Source organism: Entelurus aequoreus, linkage group LG12, assembly GCF_033978785.1.
Source record: "Entelurus aequoreus isolate RoL-2023_Sb linkage group LG12, RoL_Eaeq_v1.1, whole genome shotgun sequence".
NCBI classification, from domain to species: domain Eukaryota; kingdom Metazoa; phylum Chordata; class Actinopteri; order Syngnathiformes; family Syngnathidae; genus Entelurus; species Entelurus aequoreus.
Window position 1 is genome coordinate 9,897,704 of NC_084742.1, and position 23,533 is coordinate 9,921,236.

The 23,533-nt window shown below is 40.9% G+C and overlaps 1 protein-coding gene across 1 annotated transcript in view; it reads left to right on the forward strand.

Moving 5' to 3' along the window:
• LOC133662618 (mucin-19-like) overlaps positions 1-23,533 on the forward strand; it is a 47,401-nt gene that overhangs the window by 18,784 nt on the left and 5,084 nt on the right. Inside the window, exons 20-36 of the mRNA XM_062066732.1 lie at positions 2,622-2,726; positions 2,807-3,001; positions 3,075-3,147; positions 3,940-4,109; positions 4,179-4,335; positions 5,991-6,101; positions 6,187-6,328; positions 6,403-6,431; positions 6,624-6,953; positions 8,605-8,805; positions 11,022-11,257; positions 11,339-11,525; positions 11,597-11,801; positions 17,004-17,179; positions 17,489-17,558; positions 19,460-19,566; positions 19,666-19,697. Coding sequence (XP_061922716.1) covers positions 2,622-2,726; positions 2,807-3,001; positions 3,075-3,147; positions 3,940-4,109; positions 4,179-4,335; positions 5,991-6,101; positions 6,187-6,328; positions 6,403-6,431; positions 6,624-6,953; positions 8,605-8,805; positions 11,022-11,257; positions 11,339-11,525; positions 11,597-11,801; positions 17,004-17,179; positions 17,489-17,558; positions 19,460-19,566; positions 19,666-19,697 — 2,526 coding nt within the window. The remainder of the gene's footprint in view (positions 1-2,621; positions 2,727-2,806; positions 3,002-3,074; positions 3,148-3,939; positions 4,110-4,178; positions 4,336-5,990; positions 6,102-6,186; positions 6,329-6,402; positions 6,432-6,623; positions 6,954-8,604; positions 8,806-11,021; positions 11,258-11,338; positions 11,526-11,596; positions 11,802-17,003; positions 17,180-17,488; positions 17,559-19,459; positions 19,567-19,665; positions 19,698-23,533) is intronic.

The following is a 23,533-nucleotide window of genomic DNA, read 5'->3' on the forward strand; positions in this document are numbered from 1 at the left end:
ATTTTTGCGCTTAAGAAACTTCTCTGTTAGTTTAGCACCAGACTTATTCTGTTTTGTTTGATATTGTCATTACTGCCACAAGTGGTGGAAAAGTGTATTACAACTGAGTGCCGCTTCGGTCCATACGGACCACAGCTGAAAAACAGACCAAAAATGGCCCTATGGTTAAGAAATACTGTCATATATCACATATAACAGCGTAATTTTGAGGAGTGGGGCAGGAGGACACAAACGTTTGCAAAACTGCATAGTTATGTGAGCTACATTCCTAATATTACACTCACATTCTATCCTATTCGCAGAATTATCATTGTTACTTTTTAAACACACAGATACCTTGTCTGCGGCTTACTGACAAAGTTATCAAAGCGTGAGGCTTTATTTTAAGATGTGCAACGAAGCCTGCTCTTTTACAAAACTGTCCTCCATGAAGTTGGGCCGTCTTTCATGTCAGACGAAGGACATTTTTCCTTCATCACATCCTGAAAACAACCTTAAAAAGTGACTGAGTGCCTCCTCTCACAAAAGTGAGTGTAAATATTTCTCTCATAAGGACACATTTCCGCTAACATTCAAATATTTTGCATAATAGGGGACCATTAAATAATTAGTCTTGCGTTTTACTGTATAATAGTGATGGGTCAAACGATACTGAAGGGTCAATGCATTATGAAAGAGTTTGGACAGTGATACTGTTCTGTTAATGCCTCAGTGTGTGTGTCACTTTAAGAAACAAACAGGTGACCGATACAGCTCGTGTGTCAATTGACTCAATGAGTACCGCGTCTGACATCGTTTATATCTTCATTATCAATATAAATCATAAGATCATTTTAATCTTACAGCGCCAAATATCCATCCATCCATCCATCCATTTTCTACCCCTTTGGTCAATGTTATTTTTCTGTTTTCTAATTTGGCTCACTGACCAGAGTTGAATGTTTTATACTCCTTTCTGCACAACAATTCATAAAAAACAAAAAAGGTTTTCTTAGTTTAGAAAAATGTTTTATTTTCGGAATAAATTCAGCCACTTCTTAAAATATTAACACTAAATATTTACACAAGAATAACAAACATTTTGTTTTCTATTTGGTCTATTTTGTTTCCTGCTCAATTGCATGGAATCGATTTGTACCTTTTTTGTAAAGGCTTGGACTTTCCTGTCAACAATTGTATTGTTATGGCTGTTATGATATTCTTCATTAGCATAACTATTGAATGTATTAAATGTGTTTTTGTTTTTTTTTTAATTTTAATTTAGTGTTATTCTCATGAATTCATGTATTGCCTTACAATCCCCAGGAAGGATAGCTATGACTATTGCAGCAGCAGGGATTTTAATAAACAGATAATCCAACTATTAATTTAATTGGCAGGTCAAATGTAGTGACCTTTTTTTAACCAGCAGAATCCACCATTATGAAACACTAACACAGTATCGCGCAGTGTCGATACAGGTAGTGAGTGTGCCATACACTCTCTAAGACATCATTTACCCATCCCTACTGTATAATTAATGTTATGATTGATAACAATTTTCACAGGCACCATGTGCAGGAAACCCAGGGGTTGTCCAAAAGGCGGCTCTGGGGCCATGGTTAGAGTGTCCGCCCTGAGATCGGTAGGTTGGAGTTCAAATCCCAGCCGAGTCATACCAAAGACTATAAAAATGGGACCCATAACCTCCCTGCTTGGCACTCAGCAACAAAGGGTTGGAGTTGGGGGTTAAATCACCAAAATGATTCCCGGGCGCGGCGCCGCTGCTGCCCACTGCTCCCCAAGGGGATGGGACAAATGCAGAGGACAAATTTCACCACATCTAGTGTGTGTGTGACAATCATTGGTACTTTAATCTTAATCTTAAATTTGAGACCCGCAGCTAATTTTAAAAATGCTAAATACAAAAAAAGAACATAACATTGGAATAAAAGAGCAAACAGGTGTAATGTAACCGGAACATGTTGCAATATTGACACTAATAACACAAAGCTGCTTTGCAGGCTGTTTTTTTACTTTAAAAGTGTTGTTTGAAAAAATGTAACTTTGTAATCGGATATATTTCTAGTTCATCTACAGATTCAAGCGTTGAAAGTAAAAATAATATATAATTGATATATGACTTATTTTTAACACCTTTATGAGTGGGGCCCTTTTGGATCCCCATGACCTTCAGACGGTCATTGTTAAAAAAAAAAAAAAATGAATCAAAAGCATTGTTGTTATGAATTATTTACCTATGTCAGGCTCTAATTGTTTCTCATCAAATATTCCATTTTTAATAATAATTTTAATTTTTGCATATTTTGTGTTTTTGCTGTATAAAACTGGGTTTTCTTCGGGGGAAAAACGGCATAAAACAAAACAAAAAAATATCACATTCGATGGCAACAGATAGATCTGGATCTGATCTATAGATATTTAAGTTTTGAAAGTAAAAACAAATAATATATGACAGATTTTTAATCATTTATTAAGAGGGACCTTTAAGATTCACCAAAATTGAGGGGAGCCCTAATGGTTTTGAAAAAGAAAAATATCAAAATGGCCCCTGCATGCTTTCATATTTCAGTGGAAGAAGTGTGGACTCCTATGCTTTAAGGCCACTATTTGTGTTTCAGGATGGTTGTGGAACAGGAAAGGGTACTTTCTCTGTCAGAGTGGAGCGTGTACCTTGTTGCGATGAGGCCCTCACCTGCTCTCGCACCGTCACTCTGGAGCTAAAGGTGAACCTTCTTTCTCGCATGCCACTCTTCCCGCTCAAATCGTAACATAACACGAGTCGGCGTTACTTCCTCCTCTTAAGGACCAAGTCACGTTAACGTTGAGTGACACGGGGGTGACCAGATACCTCCATAAGGCCTCGTCTCTGCCGGAGAGTTCCCTCTACACCGCGCACACGGTGGGACTCTACGTGGTGATCTTGGTGCCGAGCAGGAACATGACTCTCATCTGGGACAAACACACCCGCATCGCTGTGGAGCTGTCTTCCACCTGGAGGGTGAGAGACGAACAGTATGAACCGCACGGTCACTTCCTGCAGTTTTTACGAACGACTTACATTTTTCAACCAGAGTCGGGTATGCGGCCTTTGTGGAAACCTCGATTCCAACGAGATGAATGATCTTCAAATACATGGCTCTGCAGGTACATTAAAATAAAATAGAATTTTAATTATTGTCACTATGCTTAAAAAGTACAACAAAATTAGTTTTCAGTACAACATGTCCAAGAACAGACAGTATACAGGAGACAGAACAGGAAGACTGATGGGTTGCGCCCTAAAAAGAGTTAGGAAGGAAAGGGGTGTGTGGATTGAGACGGGCTCAGTTTGAGACCAGGTAACAATTTCAGCAAAAAAAGAACATAAGAGCACATATTACGACACAAAAACTCAAGACTTGCGACAGGATGGGGATGGGGTGTGTGTGTGCGCACATCTGTGTACGAGTAGTCCGTGGGTGCGACGTTCCAGGTGTCCTGGAAGAAGGGGGAAGGGATTTCAGAACGTCTTTCGCTGCGATTGTCTCACTGGGGTATGTACAGAAATTTCCCTGCCAAGGCCAGTGATGAGGGAGGCGAATTGTAGAAAAGGATTGTTTTGGTTAGGGGCGAGCAGACATATTGCAATGGTTTAGTCTGCTCTCGTTGTCCGTCCTGGCCTCCAAATTGATCATAATTCCGCCTTGCAGGGCAGAAAGCCTCTCCAAGATGTTATCCAGTTTGCAATTTAGTTCAGAAATAATCAAAGTCTGAGTGCCCAGAGTTCTGCCCAACCCATCCATCAGCACAGGCCATCGTCCTCCGAATCAATCCAATCAGTAGATGACCTGTTATCACAGTTCCAAACAGACAATTTTAATGTCTTCGACGGACAGAAATTGTTTTTTGCCGAGGTTTGATCATGCACTACCTTAACAGTGGCGTACTTGTTTCCAGTTATGGCAAACCCCCTTGCCTTCGGTAACAGCTGGAAAACGGCCACGCCTCCGTGTTCGGATGTGACCACTGACGTGTTCCCGTGCGAACACAACTCCTACTGCTTGGCCTGGGCCCAACGGCGCTGCATGATCCTGACCGGAGACGCCTTCAAAGACTGCCACCTCAAAGTAGGACTGCCGACAACGCAGCTGGCCTTTTCCGGTGTCATACGTCAACGTTGTTCTACCGAAATTCAGGTAGACCCGCAGCCTTACTACCACAGTTGCGTGGAGGAGTCCTGCTCCTGTGAGTTTGAAGGGAAGTTCTTGGGCTTCTGCACGGCCGTGGCAGCCTACGCAGAGGCCTGCAGTGATAAAGATGTCTGCGTGAAATGGAGAACGCCTGATTTGTGTCGTAAGTAATGATAAACCACTAAGAACTATGCTTAGGTTTACCACTGTCCATATTGACCTGAATATAAGACGGCTCTGAATAAAAGACAAACCATCTCTTTCCAGAAAAAAATGTTTTCCGGACAAAAACGGTCGCATCTCGCCAGGTTACTAGGGTGTGTGAGTGACAGGCAGAAAAGCGACTGCATGTATACCCCAAATATACGATGACCCATATTTAAAAGTTCGTCTTAAAAATAGTTTTGTTTTCAGGTCAATATGGTAATCATAGTTGTAAACATGCAGAGCCTACTGATCAGAATATTACATGACCATATAAGACAACGCCCTCTTTTGCCAGACAAAAAGTATTTTGTAAGACAACATCGTCTGCATTTCTCCAGGTCACTGGTGTGTTTGAGTGATAACTTATGAGGGATAACTCGTTTGGTACCACATGTCAGCTAACATGGAGGTATCTGTAGACCTCAAATATAGGATGGCCCCTCTTTTTCAAGACGAAAACTATTTTGTACAACAAAATTGTCTGCATTTCTCCAGGTCACTGGTGTGCGTGAGTGACAGGAAGAAAAGCTTGGTCATAACTTGTTTGATGACATGTCAGTTAACATGTACAAATCGGTAGACCTCAAATAATGGATAACCCCTCTTTTTTAAGACAAAACAATCTTGTTTGACAATATCCTCCGCGTTTCTCCAGGACACTGGTGTGTGTCTGAGTGACAGGAAGAAAAGCTCTGACTGGCTTGGGGATAACTCGTTTGGCGCCCTCTGTCAGCTAACATGTAGAGCCTTGTACACTGCAAATATAAGATGAACCCTCTTTCTTCAGGACAAAAACTATTGTGTAAGAGAAAATCATCTACATTTCTTCAGGACACTAGTGTGTGTGTGTGTGTGTGTGTGTGTGTGTGTGTGTGTGTGTGTGTGTGTGTGTGTGTGTGTGTGTGTGTGTGTGTGTGTGTGTGTGTGTGTGTGTGTGTGTGTGTGTGTGTGTGTGAGAGTGACGGGAAGAAAAGCTCAGACTCGTTTGAAGATAACTTTTTTGGTGCTCTGTCTCGGTTAAGATGTAAAAATATGTAGACCTCGAATAAAAGACGACCCCTCTTTTTCAAGACGAAAATCTTATTTTATCCTGGACAACGGTGTGAACATTTAATAGGAGGAAAAACTGATTGGCTTGAGGATAACTCGCTTGGTGCTCCCTGTCGCAATGCAGAATTTTGTACACTCTAAATATAAGACGACCCCGTCCACCCCTTTTTCAAGACAGAAATTATTTTCAAAGATAAAATCTTCTGTATTTCTCCAGGTCACTGGTGTGTGTGTGTGTGTGTGTGTGTGTGTGTGTGTGTGTGTGTGTGTGTGTGTGTGTGTGTGTGTGTGTGTGTGTGTGTGTGTGTGTGTGTGTGTGTGTGTGTGTGTGTAACAGGAAGAAAAACTCTGAAACGCTCGCGGATAACTGACTTGATGTGACCTGCCGGTTAACATGTAGAAATGTGGAAACCCCAATACAAGACGATCCATCTGTTTCTAAAATAATAATAATAATAAATAGGCTAATGCAGAAATCCTGTAATAATTTGCACCCCAGAAGTGTAGGGGTCGTCCCTGAGCAAAATAAATATGCAACTTAACATGACTGTGTTAATTTAGCGGTCTACTGCGACTACTACAATGAGCAGGACCAGTGCACCTGGCACTATGAAGCCTGTGGACGAGTCCAAACCTGTGGCAAAAGTAGCCATTCCTTGCTCAAGCTGGAAGGTATCTTTTTTGAAAAAAAAAAATATATATATATTTTTAAAAAGTGCTGGTTATTAGAAATTGATCACATCTTTGTGCGTAAAAGGTTGCTATCCCAGATGTCCCGAAGACGCTCCATATTACGATGAAAACAGAGGCATATGCACCCAATTGACAGACTGCACCTGCTATTTTAATAACGCCATTCTCCAACCAGGGAGAGTTGTGATGATTCAAGGAACTGAGTGGTAAGTTCCATCCCATTGGTTAAAAATAAATATTATACTACTTTTGTAACTCACCTGTGTCTTCTTTTTGTCAGCTCTTGTGTAAATGGAACAATCAAGTGTGGTAAGTACTCATGATTAGTCATTATCCATTTTATCCATTATCCTAGAGGGCTATCTTATTCTAAAGAAATAGAGCAAAAACAAATATCCACTGCAAGGGACGCTGGTTCCCAGGAGGTTAGGTTGGTTGGTTGAAGTTTATTTCAAACATGTATACAGTTTGGGTTTCTATTCTAACTTTGCATTTTTACAGAAGCGCCACCACCTACTACACAAACCCCGTCTTCAACTGAGCATCCATTGAGTACTACGACATCCTCAACCACGACACAATTGACCACAGCCTCGAATACTACAACATCATCGACCACACCATCGACCACGGCGACACCGTCGACCACGGCGACACCGTGGACCACGACGACACCGTGGACCACTAGAACACCGTGGACCACTAGAACACCGTGGACCACTAGAACACCATGGACCACTACAACAATGCACACAAGTACAGAGACCTCGACAATCAGTGTGACGCCGACTACGCCGCAACCAACAACCTCACAAAGCTTCACAACGCCAGGTTGAACATCATTAAACCCTATTCTAAATATAACCTCTAATTAAAAAAAACTATGAGCGCACAAAAAAATCGATTTACATCCGAATCAAGATTCTTATTTAACCAGATTCTAAATTGATTCATAATTTTCAAAAATGTATTTAAAATGTTTTTAAGAGAATCCATTTTTAAAATAAGTTTTTAGTCCATCTCCATACAACTTCTAACTTGTAACCTGTTTTGAAAAAGTTGAATTATAATTATACCAAATAATACATTGCGAGAATCGGTTTAAATCGAGAATTGTGTTGAATCAAGAATCGATTCTGAATAGAATCATCACACCAGTAATCGGAATCGGATCGAATCGTTAGGTGCCTAAAGATTCACGCCAGGGGCCGGCTTTGCTGATAGGTAACACAATAGGCTGGAGGGCAAATTGCAAAATCTACAAATAAGAAAATACAATAAAATAAAAAACTAAATACATATAAATGTATTATTAAATAGGGACTCTCCCTAGGTTTGAACCTCTCCTGTAGACACCCAGGCAGCATGTGGTTATGAGATTTATATGTCACAATAGCAGTGTTGAGGTCAACAAGATCGTGCAGTTTTAATGTTTTTAATTTAATAAAGAGAGCATTGGTATGGTCATAACAATCTGCATAATTTACAATTATAATGCTTTCTTTTGAAGTAAGAACATAGAGTTGATGTTTGATTTGTAATTGTTACCCCAGATTTCAACACAATAATTAAGATATGGAAGTACGAAAGAATTATATAACATGTTATGAGCCTTTTGATTTACAGAGTTTTTAATTTTATGTAACATAGCAATCATTTTTGTCATCTTTGTCTTGAGTATATTTATGTACAGTTTCCAATTAAATTTATAATCTATATAGATTCCCAAATGTGTAAATGTGCAGACTTGCTTTACGGCATACGTCACTCCCTCTTTCTCTATTCGTTAAAGACGGAAGTCGCTGCGAACGCCTACGTGCAATTACTGCTATCACAACCAAAGAAACGAAAAGTTTTGTCTGAGGACACACACAAAAAGGGACAGTCAAGGCTCAACATTGCCCCGGCTTTCACTCACTGGCGTGAGCTCAAAGACTCGGGCTATCAGACCGATGCTGCCTTGGCTCTGTTCTTGCTAAATAAGTAAGTGACTTTCGATGCTCAAATCAAAACAATAATGCTACTGTTGGCTATCGGAAATTTGTGTGGTTGCGATAAATAGCCCCCAGTGTGATAGTTCCACACTACTTCCTTTGATAAAACTTTACCGCCTGTCTTCCTTTGCTTCAGACCTGCATCCACCCCGATATAGTCTTGGTAGTAGAGTCTTTTTTTGCAGCGCAATCCAAGATCATTTCTTGATAATGTCTGCTGTTTAACATCAGCATAGCCATTAGAGACCTAATATTTGTGCCAATATTTCAGCGGACATCATGTCAGTTTGACGCTATATGCGCTAGTCCTCATTGGAAATGTGGCGGTCTTCTGGCAAAACACTAACACTATAGTCCACTGGCGCCGCCAAAGTCAACCAAAACTGAAAGTTCTTAAGTGGAGCTTTAAATCATGTCAACTGGTAATGTATTGACCAGTAAATTTCCCTGCTTCTTCTAACCTTTTTGTCCTTTTTGCATTTTACTAGTGTGTGAGTGCGTAGACCTAAGAAGTAAGACAAAGTGGATTTGTGGCGAAATGTGGACCGAAGACTGCTTCCACAAGAAATGCACTGATGGCAAGATAGAGATGACTTCGGTGGTTTGTCCAGAGACTGGAAGTCCCTTCTGTCCCAGGGGGAAAGCTGTGAAGATCTCTGATGGATGCTGTGAAACGTGGACGTGCGACTGTAAGTCATTTTGGCACCGATGTTTTCTCGCTAAGGTAGTATTGCCAGAAATTGTCGTACATTTCAAGTAAATAAGGGACTCATTTTTGTAACTTCTCGAAGTCCAGAAGCTCTGGTACCGTTTTTCAATTTACGGCAACACAACATAAAAACTGGCACCTCAGTACAGGTAAAAGCCAGTAAATTAGAATATTTTGAAAAACTTGATTTATTTCAGTAATTGCATTCAAAAGGTGTAACTTGTACATTATACTGCTGCTGCTGACCTGCTCTATGGAGATGGAGATTTCAAGTTCCAACAGGACTTGGCGCCTGCACACAGCGCAAATTCTACCAGTGCCTGGTTTACGGACCATGGTATTTCTGTTCTAAATTGGCCCGCCAACTCCCCTGACCTTAGCCCCATAGAAAATCTGTGGGGTATTGTGAAAAGGAAGATGCAGAATGCCAGACCCAAAAACGCAGAAGAGTTGAAGGCCACTATCAGAGCAACCTGGGCTCTCATAACACCTGAGCAGTGCCAGAAACTCATCGACTACATGCCACGCCGCATTAACGCAGTAATTGAGGCAAAAGGAGCTCCAACCAAGTATTGAGTATTGTACATGCTCATATTTTTCATTTTCATACTTTTCAGTTGGCCAACATTTCTAAAAATCCCTTTTTTGTATTAGCCTTAAGTAATATTCTAATTTTGTGACACACGGAATTTTGGATTTTCATTTGTTGCCACTTCAAATCATCAAAATTAAATGAAATAAACATTTGAATGCATCAGTCTGTGTGCAATGAATAAATATAATGTACAAGTTACACCTTTTGAATGCAATTACTGAAATAAATCAAGTTTTTCAAAATATTCTAATTTACTGGCTTTTACCTGTATATCTCGGACCTCATCCAAATTTACACTCCTATGCGCGCTCTGAGGTCCGAGAGCCAGCTCCAGCTCGTGGTGCCCAAGACCAGACTTAAATCCAGGGGAGACAGGGCCTTCTCTGTGGTCGGCCCTAAGCTCTGGAACACTCTGCCCCTCCATGTTCAAACTGCTCCCACAGTGGAGTGTTTTAAGTCTCGTCTTAAGACCCACTTTTATTCTTTGGCTTTTAACACTACGTGAGTTGTGTGGTCCTCTGTCCTCTGTGTTTTTTTTAATACATTTTTATTTCTATTTACTGTTTTAATTGTTTTTTCCCTTTAAAATCGTTTTTAATCATATTTATTTTTATATTGGTTCTATATTTAATTATTTTTTGTTTTTATTCAGTCATTGGTGGAGCTAAGGATAATATTTGATTATTGTTTTTAATATTGTTTTTAATATTGTTGTGCAGCACTTTGGAAACGTTTTTGTTGTTTAAATGTGCTATATAAATAAAGTGGATTGGATTAAACTATACGATAAAATTATGGCGACTGAGCTGCCAGTCTACGGTGTACGTAGGACAATATATAATAATAAAATGCATACGCAATTGAATAAAAATATTATGAGGTAAATCTTTACACATTTATAATCATGTATTATTCACTGTTACAAGCGGCCCTCCGAGGGCAGCCATAACTGCAAGGTGACCTTCAGTGAAAATGAGTTTGACGCGCCTTTTTTAGACCATATCACCCATCCCTATAATTCACTTATTTTTACACCTGTATGACAGCTACAAATCTTACTTAAAACGTTGCTATAGCTTTATGATGGGGACCGTTTGAGCCTGTAAATGACTAATTCCCTTTTTCCCTACGGTCAGATGATTTTGAAATTGAAAGAACTTGGATTTGGAGGTTCTGCAGTGCAAATGCAAACATATTTACCGTGGACTGCAATCCAAATACAAAAATTAAGTTAAAGTTAAAGTTAAAAAGTTAAAGGACCAATGATTGTCACACACACACTAGGTGTGGTGAAATTTGTCCTCTGCATTTGACCCATCCCCTTGATCACCCCCTGGGAGGTGAGAGGAGCAGTGGGCAGCAGCGGTGCCGCGCCCGGGAATCATTTTTGGTGTTTTAACCCCCAATTCCAACCCTTGATGCTGAGTGCCAAGCTGGGAGGTAATGGGTCCCATTTTTATAGTCTTTGGTATGACTCGGCCGGGGTTTGAACTCACAACCTACCGATCTCAGGGCGGACACTCTAACCACTAGGCCACTGAGTAGGTCATATTCTCTTTACTAGTAAAAATACTCCAACAGAATATTCCTTTACATTTCAGGTGTGTGTGACATCTACGGAGACCCCCACTACATCACCTTTAGTGGCGTTCCCTTCAACTTCCTGGACAAGTGCACCTACATCCTGATGCAGGAGACGAGGCCGCGTCATCACCTCACCGTCGCCATTGACAACTTTGACTGTAACCTCCCTGGCTCCTGCGCCAAAGGCGTCATCTTGCGCTATAACAACAACACAGCAAGGCTTACTGTCATACCAGGAGGGTCGGCGGTTCAGGTAAGCTGCGACCCGCTTCCCCTAATTGGCCACATGAGGGCAGAAATCCTGATGAAGGCCATTATTGTTGTCTTATTACAGGCGACCTTGAATACTGTGAGCATAGAGCCGCCATATGAACAGCTTGGGTTCAGGTTTGAGACTACAGGCTATGTGGTGTCAGTGTACCTTCCACAGGTACGCTCCCACGTCTCCCTCACGCCATACTACACAGTGGAGGTCAGTTTGGCGATGGAGCACTTCCTGATGAACACTCAAGGGCAATGCGGTGGGTTTGCATGGAAAAGGACGCTTCATTTGGACTTATTCTGACATGATTCATCTCACATTTGTTTCCAGGAGTATGTGGCGGGGACTCGTGTATACGCAGAGACGGGCAGATGGAGGTGGACGACTGCTGTGATGAGACAGCCTATGATTGGATGTTTAATGATTCAACGAAGCCAACTTGCGCCCCAAGAAATGTCGTCTGTGACCCATTGCCTACGCTTCCTCCCAGCACTCCCTGTCCTGAGAGCTTGTTTTGTCAACTTCTGGACCACTCGTAAGTTCCAGGAATTTACACATTTCAGTATTATTACAGTACATACATACATACATACACAAACACACATATACTGTATTGTACGTATACTGTAGGAAAAAACACAAGAGGCTATATCATCACTACAAGCATGTGTCGCAGGTCTCCCTGCCTCTTGTGTTTTTTCCTGATCTAACGTATATTCCGCTCTACCCCGGTATTGAGCACTGTATAACGGATAAACCACAGAAACCTTGACTAATATATATATATATATATATATATATATATATATATATATATATATATATATATATATATATATATATATATATATATATATATATATATATATAGTACCCGCACTCTTTTACTACGATGTCGACTTGGCATTGTATTGCTGAAATAAGCAGGGACGTCCATGATAACGTTGCTTGGATGGCAACATATGGTACCTTCACAGATGTGTAAGTTTCCAAAAACAATTTGAAATGTTGACTCGTCAGACCACAGGACACTTTTCCACTTTGCATCAGTCCATCTTAGATGAGCCCGGGCCCAGCGAAGCCGGCGGCGTTTCTGGGTGTTGTTGATAAATGGCTTTCGCTTTGCATAGTAGAGTTTTAACTTGCACTTACAGATGTAGTGACGAACTGTAGTTACTGACAGTGGTTTTCTGAAGTGTTCTTGAGCCCATGTGGTGATATCCTTTACATACTGAGGGATCAAAGGTCACAGGCATTCAATGTTGGTTTTCAATTTTGGTGATCTCTCCAGATTTTCTCAACCTATTGATGATATTACGGACCGTAGATGTTGAAATCCCTAAATTCCTTGCAATAGCTCGTTGAGAAATGTTGTTCTTAAACTGTTCGAAAATTTGCTCAAGCATTTGTTCACAAAGTGGTGACCCTCGTCCCATCCTTGTTTGTGAATGACTGAGCATTTCACGGAAGCTGCTTTTATACCCAATCATGGCACCCACCTGTTCCCAATTGGTCTGTTCACCTGTGGGATGTTCCAAATAAGTGTTTGATAAGCATTCCTCAACTTTCTCAGTCTTTTTTTGCCACTTGTGCCAGCTTTTTTGAAACATGTTGCAGGCATCAAAGTCCAAATGAGCTAATATTTGCAAAATATAAAGTTTTCAGGTTCCAACATTAACTATTTTGTCTTTGCAGTCTATTCAATTGAATATAAGTTGAAAAGGATTTGCAAATCATTGTATTCTGTTTTTATTTACGATTTACACAACATGCCAACTTCACTGGTTTTGGGGTTTGTATATCGGTATCTGGCTACAAAAGAGCTCTATCGGAAGATACAATATACTGTATACACATATGATACCAGTATTTACTAAAAATAAATAATTAGAGAAGTAAATATTATTAACCACTGGTCAAGCACCACCTTATGCCCTGCATGAGAAAAGCTCCATTTTTGCTGGAGCCCAACTTGCAAATGTTTTATTAATTTAAGAATAAAACTTACTCTCATTGCCAATAAATCTCTCCAAATATTTGTTGATATCTGAAAGAGCATTTACTTGAGTTCTTGTGAGAATTCTTCTCCGGCCTGCTCAGCTGCCTTCACCGCGGCCACGTCCCCACTTTCTCTCCTTCAATGCAGTGATGGTCGCCCATAGTACATCTCCTCTGCTTACCTGTCAAAACTTACATTTTTTTGCTGGAAAGTCCAGTTTTGTCCTTCTTTCCTGGCATCTTCCCGGTCCTGTTTTGTTTTTGCTATTGCCGCAATAGAGTCGCTTGACAACGCCTCCATCTGCAACACTCGTAAAAACATAAAATATGCGCTATATTTTCCCCACCCCAAACATTCGAAATGGAATATTTGATGTGAAGTAATTGGAGCCTTAAATAGGTCAATAATCCATAACACCACTGATTTTAATTCATTATTATTTTTTGATCAAATACAGTTTAAAAAAAAAATCTCACTAAAATTATTGGGGATCCGAAAGGGCCCTAATCCTAAAAGTGTTAAAATAAGTCAGTTTTCTTTTTTACTTTCAACGCTTAAGTCCAAAGATCAGGGTGTCAAAGTCAAGGCCCGCGGGCCGGAATGAATGATCTATGGCCCCTGAGATGATATTTGATTAGTATTAGAACCGGCCCGCAGGCCACAGCCGCCTCCTGCTGTTTTGCATGCACCGATACTCCATCAGTGTTGGCACTAGGAATTTTCAATATGGGGTCCCAGGCACCCCATCAAGTCATAAAATGGGGTCCCACGGTACATTTTTGGGGTCCCACTTTTTTGTACCCGTTTTGAAAACAAATAAATGTATGCATTATCCTGTTACATCTCACATTCTATATCGTGTTTTGGAAAAAGGTTGTCATAAACGTTACTTGATTCATTAAACAAATTATACAAAAGAAAACATTTTTTGCATATTTAAATGTATTCAGTTATAAACATTCATTCACTGTCTTCTTTCCTTTATGGATCTAAACTTTACCGCTGCCTGTATTTTTTTCTATATTTTTATTGTAATATTTTCCAAATGTGTTTGTTGTATTTTTGGTCAAAGTAAGACAAAGAAAACAATCTGAAGTTGTCTTTATTTTTTAGTTTTACTGCCATGATTTTAATAGTCCGGCCCACGTGTGCATATATTTTCCTCCATTCGGCCCCTGAGCTAAAATGTGTTTGAAACCCCTGGTCTAGATCAACTTAATAAGTTTTTATTTTTTTATGTTTTTTTAACTAGTTTTTTACGCCCTTTTTGTCAAAGAAAACAGTTTTCTTATATGGACGGCGTGGCGAAGTTGGGGGAGTGGCCGTGCCAGCAACCTGAGGGTTCCTGGTTCGATCCCCACCTTCTACCAACCTCGTCACGTCCGTTGTGTTCTTGAGCAAGACACTTCACCCTTGCTCCTGATGGGTCGTGGTTAGGGCCTTGCATGGCAGCTCCCACCATCAGTGTGTGAATGTGTGTGTGAATGGGTGGAAATACCGTATTTCCTTGAATTAGCGCACCGGCGGTAATTAATTTAAAACCTCTTCTCACTCCGGCGCTTACCAAAGGCATGCGGTAAATTTAGGCATGCGCTTATAAATTTGAGTGTGATGTAAGGATAATCATGACATCGCTTAATGCCGCAATAAAATTTAAAGCACAATGAATCATCCCGGGAGTTCTTTTTGTTTGGGTCTGAAAAGGCAATTATAACGTGACACTCTTTATTTTTACAAGGGGTCATTCAACAATTACGTATGCATTTTTCTCCAGGATTTTGACCCCAACCCCCGTACGCAAAATGTACTATAAAAATAATGGTACTTAATTGTGCGCATTTCCCCCCCAGGATTTTGACCCCCAACCCCACCCCCTTTGCATACGTAATTGTTGAATGGCTCCCAAGTGCCTGCGTTATTATAACACAGCGGTACAATGTCTACCAGTATAATCAATTGTGATATATTATGCTGGATGTTGCACACAGGACTCGGGACATATGTTATGTAGATCTATGCATATATTTATGTTACGTGACTTACCCGGCGGTAATTCTAGGCATGTGCTAATTATTTTGCGAAACGAGTTTGACCCTGCGGTAAATCGAGGCATGCGCATACTATATACACGGCGGGAATTCAAGGAAATACGGTAGTGTCAAAGCGCTTTGAGTACCTTGACGGTAGAAAAGCGCTATACAAGTATAACCCATAACCCACATGGCAAACAAATTCGGCAATATTTTTCCCCAAACTATTTCCATCCATCCATTCATTCATCCATCCATCCATCTTCTTCCGATTATCCGAGGTCGGGTCGCGGAGGCAGCAGCCTAAGCAGGGAAGGCCAGACTTCCCTCTCCCCAGCCACTTCGTCCAGCTCCTCCCGGGGGATCCCGAGGCGTTCCCAGAGAGATAGTCTTCCCAACGTGTCCTGGGTCTTCCCCGTGGCCTCCTACCGGTCGGACGTGCCCGAAACACCTCCCTAGGGAGGCGTTCGGGTGGCATCCTGACCAGATGCCCGAACCACCTCATCTGGCTCCTCTCCATGTGGAGGAGCAGCGGCTTTACTTTGAGCTCCTCCCGGATGACGGAGCTTCTCACCCTATCTCTAAGGGAGAGCCCCGCCACCCGGCGGAGGAAACTCATTTCGGCCGCTTGTACCCGTGATCTTGTCCTTTCGGTCATGACCCAAAGCTCATGGCCATAGGTGAGGATGGGAACGTAGATCGACCAGTAAATCGAGAGCTTTGCCTTCCGGCTCAGCTCCTTCTTCACCACAACGGATCGATACAGCGTCCGCATTACTGAAGACGCCGCACCGATCCACGATCCACTCTTCCCTCACTCATGAACAAGACTCCGAGGTACTTGAACTCCTCCACTTGGGGCAAGATCTCCTCCCCAACCCGGAGATGGCACTCCACCCTTTTCCGGGCGAGAACCATGGACTCGGACTTGGAGGTGCTGATTCCCATCCGAGTCGCTTCACACTCGGCTGCGAACCGATCCAGTAGGGGTTAAGATCCTGGCCAGATGAAGCCATCAGGACCACATCATCTGCAAAAAGCAGAGACCTAATCCTGCAGCCACCAAACCAGATACCCTCAACGCCCTGACTGCGCCTAGAAATTTTGTCCATAAAGGTTATGAACAGAATCGGTGACAAAGGGCAGCCTTGGCGGAGTCCAACCCTCACTGGAAACGGGTCCGATTTACTGCCGGCAATGCGGACCAAGCTCTGACACTGATTATACAGGGAGCGGACCGCCACAATAAGACAGTCCGTTACCCCATACTCTCTGAGCACTCCCCACAGGATTTCCCGGGGTACACGGTCGAATGCCTTCTCCAAGTCCTAAACTATTTCAAACTGAAACTATTTCAAACTGAAATATTTGATTTGAAGTAATTAAAGACTTGATTAGATCAATAATTCATAACATTGATTTTTATTTTTTATTTTTTTTTGAGCAATGACAGTTTTAAAAGGGAAAAAAAAAACTGCCCGCAAGGCAGTTAGGTGTTAGTGCAACTTTTTATCATTACATTTCAACTTTTGTCTTTTTTAAAAACATTTTTTACAAGCGTTGTTTTTTTAATAGTATTTTAAGAATGTTTTTGTTAAAAAAAATGGCTGCAGGCCGCAAATGGCCCCCTGGCCGCATTTTGGGCACCCCTCCTCTATGCTATGTTGTTTATAATAAACCTATTTGTTTCCATATTTTGTTTCCCTAGAGTGTTTGACGGCTGCAGAGAGTTTGTCGATGTACAACTTCTAAAGAAAAACTGTGAGTTCGATTCATGCTGGAAGGAAGAGTTTGCCTGTTCCTCTCTGGAACAAGCGGCCAGGCAATGCCAAGACGCTACCGGCGTTTGTATCCAATGGAGAACGCTCACAAACGGATCATGCGGTATGTGTCAAAATTGTCAAATTAAAATTGTAATAACTACAAATGCTTACAAATTGACATGTTAGGTTTGTATCTTTTGGATAAATACAGATACTACTCAATTTGAGTGTAATAATACGAACAACAAAATCCTAACCTGTGTTGTGCACCGGCGTCACTCGTCCCCCTTCAAACAGCTGTTCAATGACAAGAGTTCCTACCTAAATATACCTGAGCTCTGGGGACATCTAGGGGATGAATTTATAAACTACACGTGTGCCAGTAAAGTACTACAGTATTTACTTTGTCTTCTTTTTTTTCTTCCAACAGATATACATTGTACAGAAGGATTAGTGCAGAAAGAATGTCATAGCAAGCTGGACGACTTCTGTTATGGAGGGTATGGAGAGTTTATTTTTCATCTTTGATAGCTAAATGTTTTTTTTTTAATGAAGTCCATTTATATTAGCGTTTTATATGTGTGTTTTTATATGTTTTACGCTGAGCCAAATTATTTTTAAGTATATTTATCTATCTATCTATCTATCTACACTGTGGGACCTCGGTTTTTGTTATTAATCCGTTCCCAAGGGTCAGTCGAAAACCAAATCGTATAAAAAACAAAAACAATCCAGTTAATCTGTTCCAGACGCCCAACATTATCAACACAAAACACTTTTTAGAGAAAATAATTACAGATTTGCACCAGAGGTGTCCAAAGTGCCAATTTCGGCCTGCAGTTCCTTTTTTATTGGCCCTCGGCAGATCATAAGAATGAAATAAATACATTATCAAGATGTTATTAGTAACACTGTCAAAAGATACATTTTTAAAATCCGATAAATCACGCCATTGAATTTGGATTAATCATGATTAATCACAAGTGATATTAATAGTAAAATGTCCGTTAAAAAAAAACACCCCAATACTTGGTCACAGTTTTTATCGTGAAAATCGATAGACTGTAATGGTACAAAATAAATTGTGTGATTAATCTGCGTGTATATGTGATTAATACAATATTTTTTGTGATTAATCGCATGAGTTAACATGTTATTTTTGACTTTAATGTACAAAATGTATCAAAGCGGCTCCCCACATCCTTCGATTGTGGAAAAAGCCCCTGTTTTACACACAGAAAACAATACAAAATACAAAAAAAATAATCAATCCTTTAAGGATTTTTAGGCTTTTTTTGGTGATTGTTGATTTATTTATTTTTTCAATGAGATTGAATCAACTTGTAATTGTATACATTTGTTGTCAATGTTTTAAGTCTTCCTTGTAAACATAACCTCAAAAATCTAATGATTTCAACAAAATGTTTTCAAATAAAATGCTGTATTGATGGTTTACTTGTTTTATACCGCACAGACATAAAGGCAGGCACTAGATGGCAGTAAAAACCCATACTCGGAAATCATTGTCAAATTACTGTACTGTTTTAATAATAATAGTATTTAATTATAATTACAGAAAGAAACACCACCAAAGCCTTCCTTATTGATGTTTACTCTGTTGTTTACTTGTTGCAGACATTCTCCGTGTATGTTTTATGTATAAAAAATGTGTGTCCATCTGAAACATTCATTTATGTTCCAACACTTTTATCCCGCAAGTAAGAGCATTTGTGAACTGTTAAAGAGCGATGATTATTGTTGGTGAATAAGAGACGATGTGAGATTATCATCACCCGTCAACATCTCTAACATGCAAAAGCTGCCTCTTTGTTGGGTAAGCATTGCAATTGTTCACACACAACACTTATGAAGAATGAGTGTAGTTGAACACAATACAAAAAGTCAGTCACTCCATGTTTTGCAGGCTTCTTTTTTAGTGATTGATGTGGACTAAAATACCGGAATTTGCAAAAAAATTGCTCTTTTTAAAAAAAAATAACATTGAATTAACTTGTATAAATACATGTAAACTAGGAAGTAAATGTTTATATACTACATCACCCAGAAGGTTTTGCACCGTAGACATGAACCGGAAGTAGGTCTAAGCTCCGCCGAAGGACGATTCATATTTGATTAAAAACAATTTGATTGGCCAATGATGCGGGATACTGCAAAATTCTTGAGGTACTGATCAATGATGAATAAAGAATGAAGAAAAAAAAATTTAACATCACTTTGACCTTTATAGAAGACTCTTGTAGGGTGAGAAAAGCGAGACATTTTTGAGATATAAATATATTGAAATAAAAACCGAGGTACTCCAGTATTCGATATAGTAAAGTCATATGTGTGCGATGCTGCAATGTAACTTTTAAATTCTTGGTCTGGTTTGCCTGTGCAGGACACGTCATCCAGGGTCCCCTGTCAGGAACAGTGCAGGGTGCGTCTGTCCAGAGGGCCACATTAGGGCAGGAAATAACTCGGAGATCTGCGTAACAAACTGCTCATGTAAGTGAATATGATAATGTCACGGTTTTTAATGCATCACCTCACAAAAACGGTCATCGTTAGTGTCACTACTCTGCGTCTAATTCTCTGTCTTTGCAGTTTGTAAAGGACCCCTGGGTGAGCCCAAGATGGTGAGGATCATACTAATACTCCAGGCTTCAGATCAGAGTTGTACCATATTTTTCGGACTTTAAGGCGCACTTAAAATCCTTTCGTTTTCTCAAAAATCGGCTAATGCTCGTAGTAATTCTGGCTGTGCTTACAGACCTCAAAGCAATTTTATTTGGTACATGGTGTAATGATAAGTGAGACCAGTAGATGGCAGTCACGCGTCAGACACACGTGGACTGCAGGCTGACAGCCCCGGTTCAATAAATGACGCTAGCACGTACCTGTAAGCAAGCAACACCAAAACTTTGATGTTTCATTGAGGATTTAGAACATTGCACACGGCGCTCAAAAATCTGTCAAATGTTTTAGTACGACTTTGGTAAGCTACGACGCTGCACTGCTTGATGGATTGCATGCGCATTAGGGCTATGTAGTCAGACGTACGGGTATTGTTATGGTGTGTGTATAAGGACCCCAAAATGGCACCTATTAGGAGACATTATCTAGCGTTTTGTTTCGACCTACCATGCAAAACCTGTCAGGAAGTGTTGGTGACGAACCCCAAGATGCAGAGATGGCAGGCTTGTTGCAGGAAAACATGATTTTAAAGGCCTACTGAAATGAAATGTTCTTATTTAAATGGGGATAGCAGATCCATTCTATGTGTCATACTTGATCATTTCGCGATATTGCCATATTTTTGCTGAAAGGATTTAGTAGAGAACATCGACGATAAAGTTCGCAACTTTTGGTCGCTGATAAAAAAAAGCCTTGCCTGTACCGGAAGTAGCGTGACGTCGCAGGTTGAAGGGCTCCTCACATTTCCCCATTGTTTACACCAGCAGCGAGATCGATTCGGACCGAGAAAGTGACTATTACCCCATTAATTTGAGCGAGGATGAAAGATTTGTGGATGAGGAACGTGAGAGTGAAGGACTAGAGTGCAGTGCAGGACGTATCTTTTTTCGCTCTGACCGTAACTTAGGTACAAAGGCTCATTGCATTCCACACTTTCTCCTTTTTCTATTGTGGATCACGGATTTGTATTTTAAACCACCTCGGATACTATATCCTCTTGAAAATGAGAGTCGAGAACGCGAAATGGACATTCACAGTGACTTTTATCTCCACGACAATACATCGGTGAAGCACTTTAGCTACGGAGCTAACATGATAGCATTGTGCTTAAATGCAGATAGAAACAAAAGAAATAAGCCCCTGACTGGAAGGATAGACAGAAGATCAACAATACTACTATCAGGAGACACCGAACCAAACACTGGACCTGTAACCACACGGTTAATGCTGTGCCGCCTGTCGAAGCCTAGCAATGCTGTTGCTAACGACGCCATTGAAGCTAACTTAGCTACGGGACCTCGTCAGAGCTATGCTAAAAACATTAGCTATCCACCTACGCCAGCCCTCATCTGCTCATCAACACCCGTGCTTACCTGCGTTCCAGCGATCGACGGCGCGACAAATCATCGATGCGGTCGGCGGCTAGCGTCGGATAGCGCGTCTGCTATCCAACTCAAAGCCCTCTTGGTTGTGTTGCTGCAGCCTGCCGCTAATACACCGATCCCACCTACAGCTTTCTTCTTTGCAGTCTCCATTGTTCATTAAACAAATTGCAAAAGATTCACCAACACAGATGTCCAGAATACTGTGGAATTTTGCGATGAAAACAGAGCTGTTGTATTGGGATACAATGTGTTCGAATACTTCCGCTTCAACCATTGACGTCACGCGCATACGTCATCATACATAGACGTTTTCAACCGGAAGTTTCCCGGGAAATTTAAAATTGCACTTTACTAATCTAACCCAGCCGTATTGGCATGTGTTGCAATGTTAAGATTTCATCATTGATATATAAACTATCAGCCTGCGTGGTCGGTAGTAGTGGGTTTTAGTAGGCCTTTAATGTCCAATGGAAATGCAGGGAAACAGGAATCAGGAACCAAGAAACAGGCAACAGGATACAGGAATCAAGGAGAACTGGAGACAGCAAACAGCTAACAATACTTCAGTACTGACTGGAGGGCGAGGCAGGTATAAATAGTAGCCTGATTGGCAATTGCTACCAGGTGTGCCAGACTGCCAATCAGGGACAGGTGAGGGAAACAAGCGCTCAGGGAGAAATGCAGGAAAAGGAACCAAAATAAAAGAGCTCTGACAGGAAATAAAACACAAACAAAACAAAACATAACCAAACTGTCAGTGACAAGCCTGACAAAACCAACTTTTCTTACCTATTGGTACCTGCTGATGTGTATTTGGGATCTGCATAAGTTCCGGAAATGTGCGCGCGTCCGCCATTGTAGTCAATAAGATCCTTCTTTTTCTCTATCCTCTTGCTGTGGGGCATTCATCCTCCGTTGTTGCCATTTCTACTATAGAGTAGCGTACAGTTCAAACTTATATCTGTCAGTGGACTCGCTATGGAAGCGCTAAAAACTACCGGCGCAACAAAGACCTGCATCCTGAAGAGGCTTGAAGATGGTCTGTAAAACATAATCTAAGCAACATTTTGACCGAAGAACCACCATTACATGTTTTGCAGACCACAAGGAAGTTCTTTAAATGTCCAAAAAATTAATAATGTCACCTCTTTAATGTGCCTTAGAATCTGGTGCGCCCTATGGCCTGAAAAATACGGTAATCTATGTGAAATTATGACCGTAGAACAACAAGAACGTGTTTGAAATGTACAAAAAATAAATCATGATATGACCCTTTTAAAGGCCTACTGAAATTATTTTTTTTAATTTAAACGGGAATAGCAGATCCATTCTATGTGTCATACTTGATCATTTCGCGATATTGCCATATTTTTGCTGAAAGGATTTAGTAGAGAAAATCGACGATAAAGTTCGCAACTTTTGCTCGCTGATAAAAAAAAAGCCTTGCCTGTACCGGAAGTAGCGTGACGTCACAGGAGCTAGTATTCCTCACAATTCCCCGTTGTTTACAATGGAGCGAGAGAGATTCGGACCGAGAAAGTGACGATTATCCCATTAATTTGAGCGAGGATGAAAGATTCGTAGATGAGGAACGTTACAGTGAAGGACTTGAGAGGCAGTGATGGACGTATCTTTTTTCGCTCTGACCGTAACTTAGGTACAAGCTGGCTCATTGGATTCCACACTCTCATTTTTCTATTGTGGATCACGGATTTGTATTTTAAACCACCTCGGATACTATATCCTCTTGAAAATGAGAGTCGAGAACGCGAAATGGACATTCAGTGCCTTTTATCTCCACGACAATACATCGGCGAAATGCTTTAGCTACGAGCTAACGTGATAGCATCATGCTTTAACTCCATATAGAAACAAAAAAAATAAACCCCTGACTGGAAGGATAGATAGAAAATCAACAATACTATTAAACTGTGGACATGTAAATACACGGTTAATGCTTTCCAGGCTGGCGAAGGTTAACAATGCTGTGCTAACGACGCCATTGAAGCTAACTTAGCAACCGGACCGCACAGAGCTATGCTAAAAACATTAGCTCTCCACCTACGCCAGCCAGCCCTCATCTGCTCATCAACACCCGTGCTCACCTGCGTTCCAGCGATCGGCAGAAGGACGAAGGACTTCACCCGATGCGTTTGGCGGCCCGGAGACGTAGGAAGTCAAGGTGAGGTTGGCGGCTAGCGCGTCTGCTCTCCAACAAAGTCCTCCTGGTTGTGTTGCTGTAGTCCGCTGCTAATACACCGATCCCACCTACAACTGTCTTCTTTGCAGCCTTCATTGTTCATTAAACAAATTGCAAAAGATGTCCAGAATACTGTGGAATTATAAAATGAAAACAGAGCTTTTTGTATAGGATTCTACGGGTACCATAACTT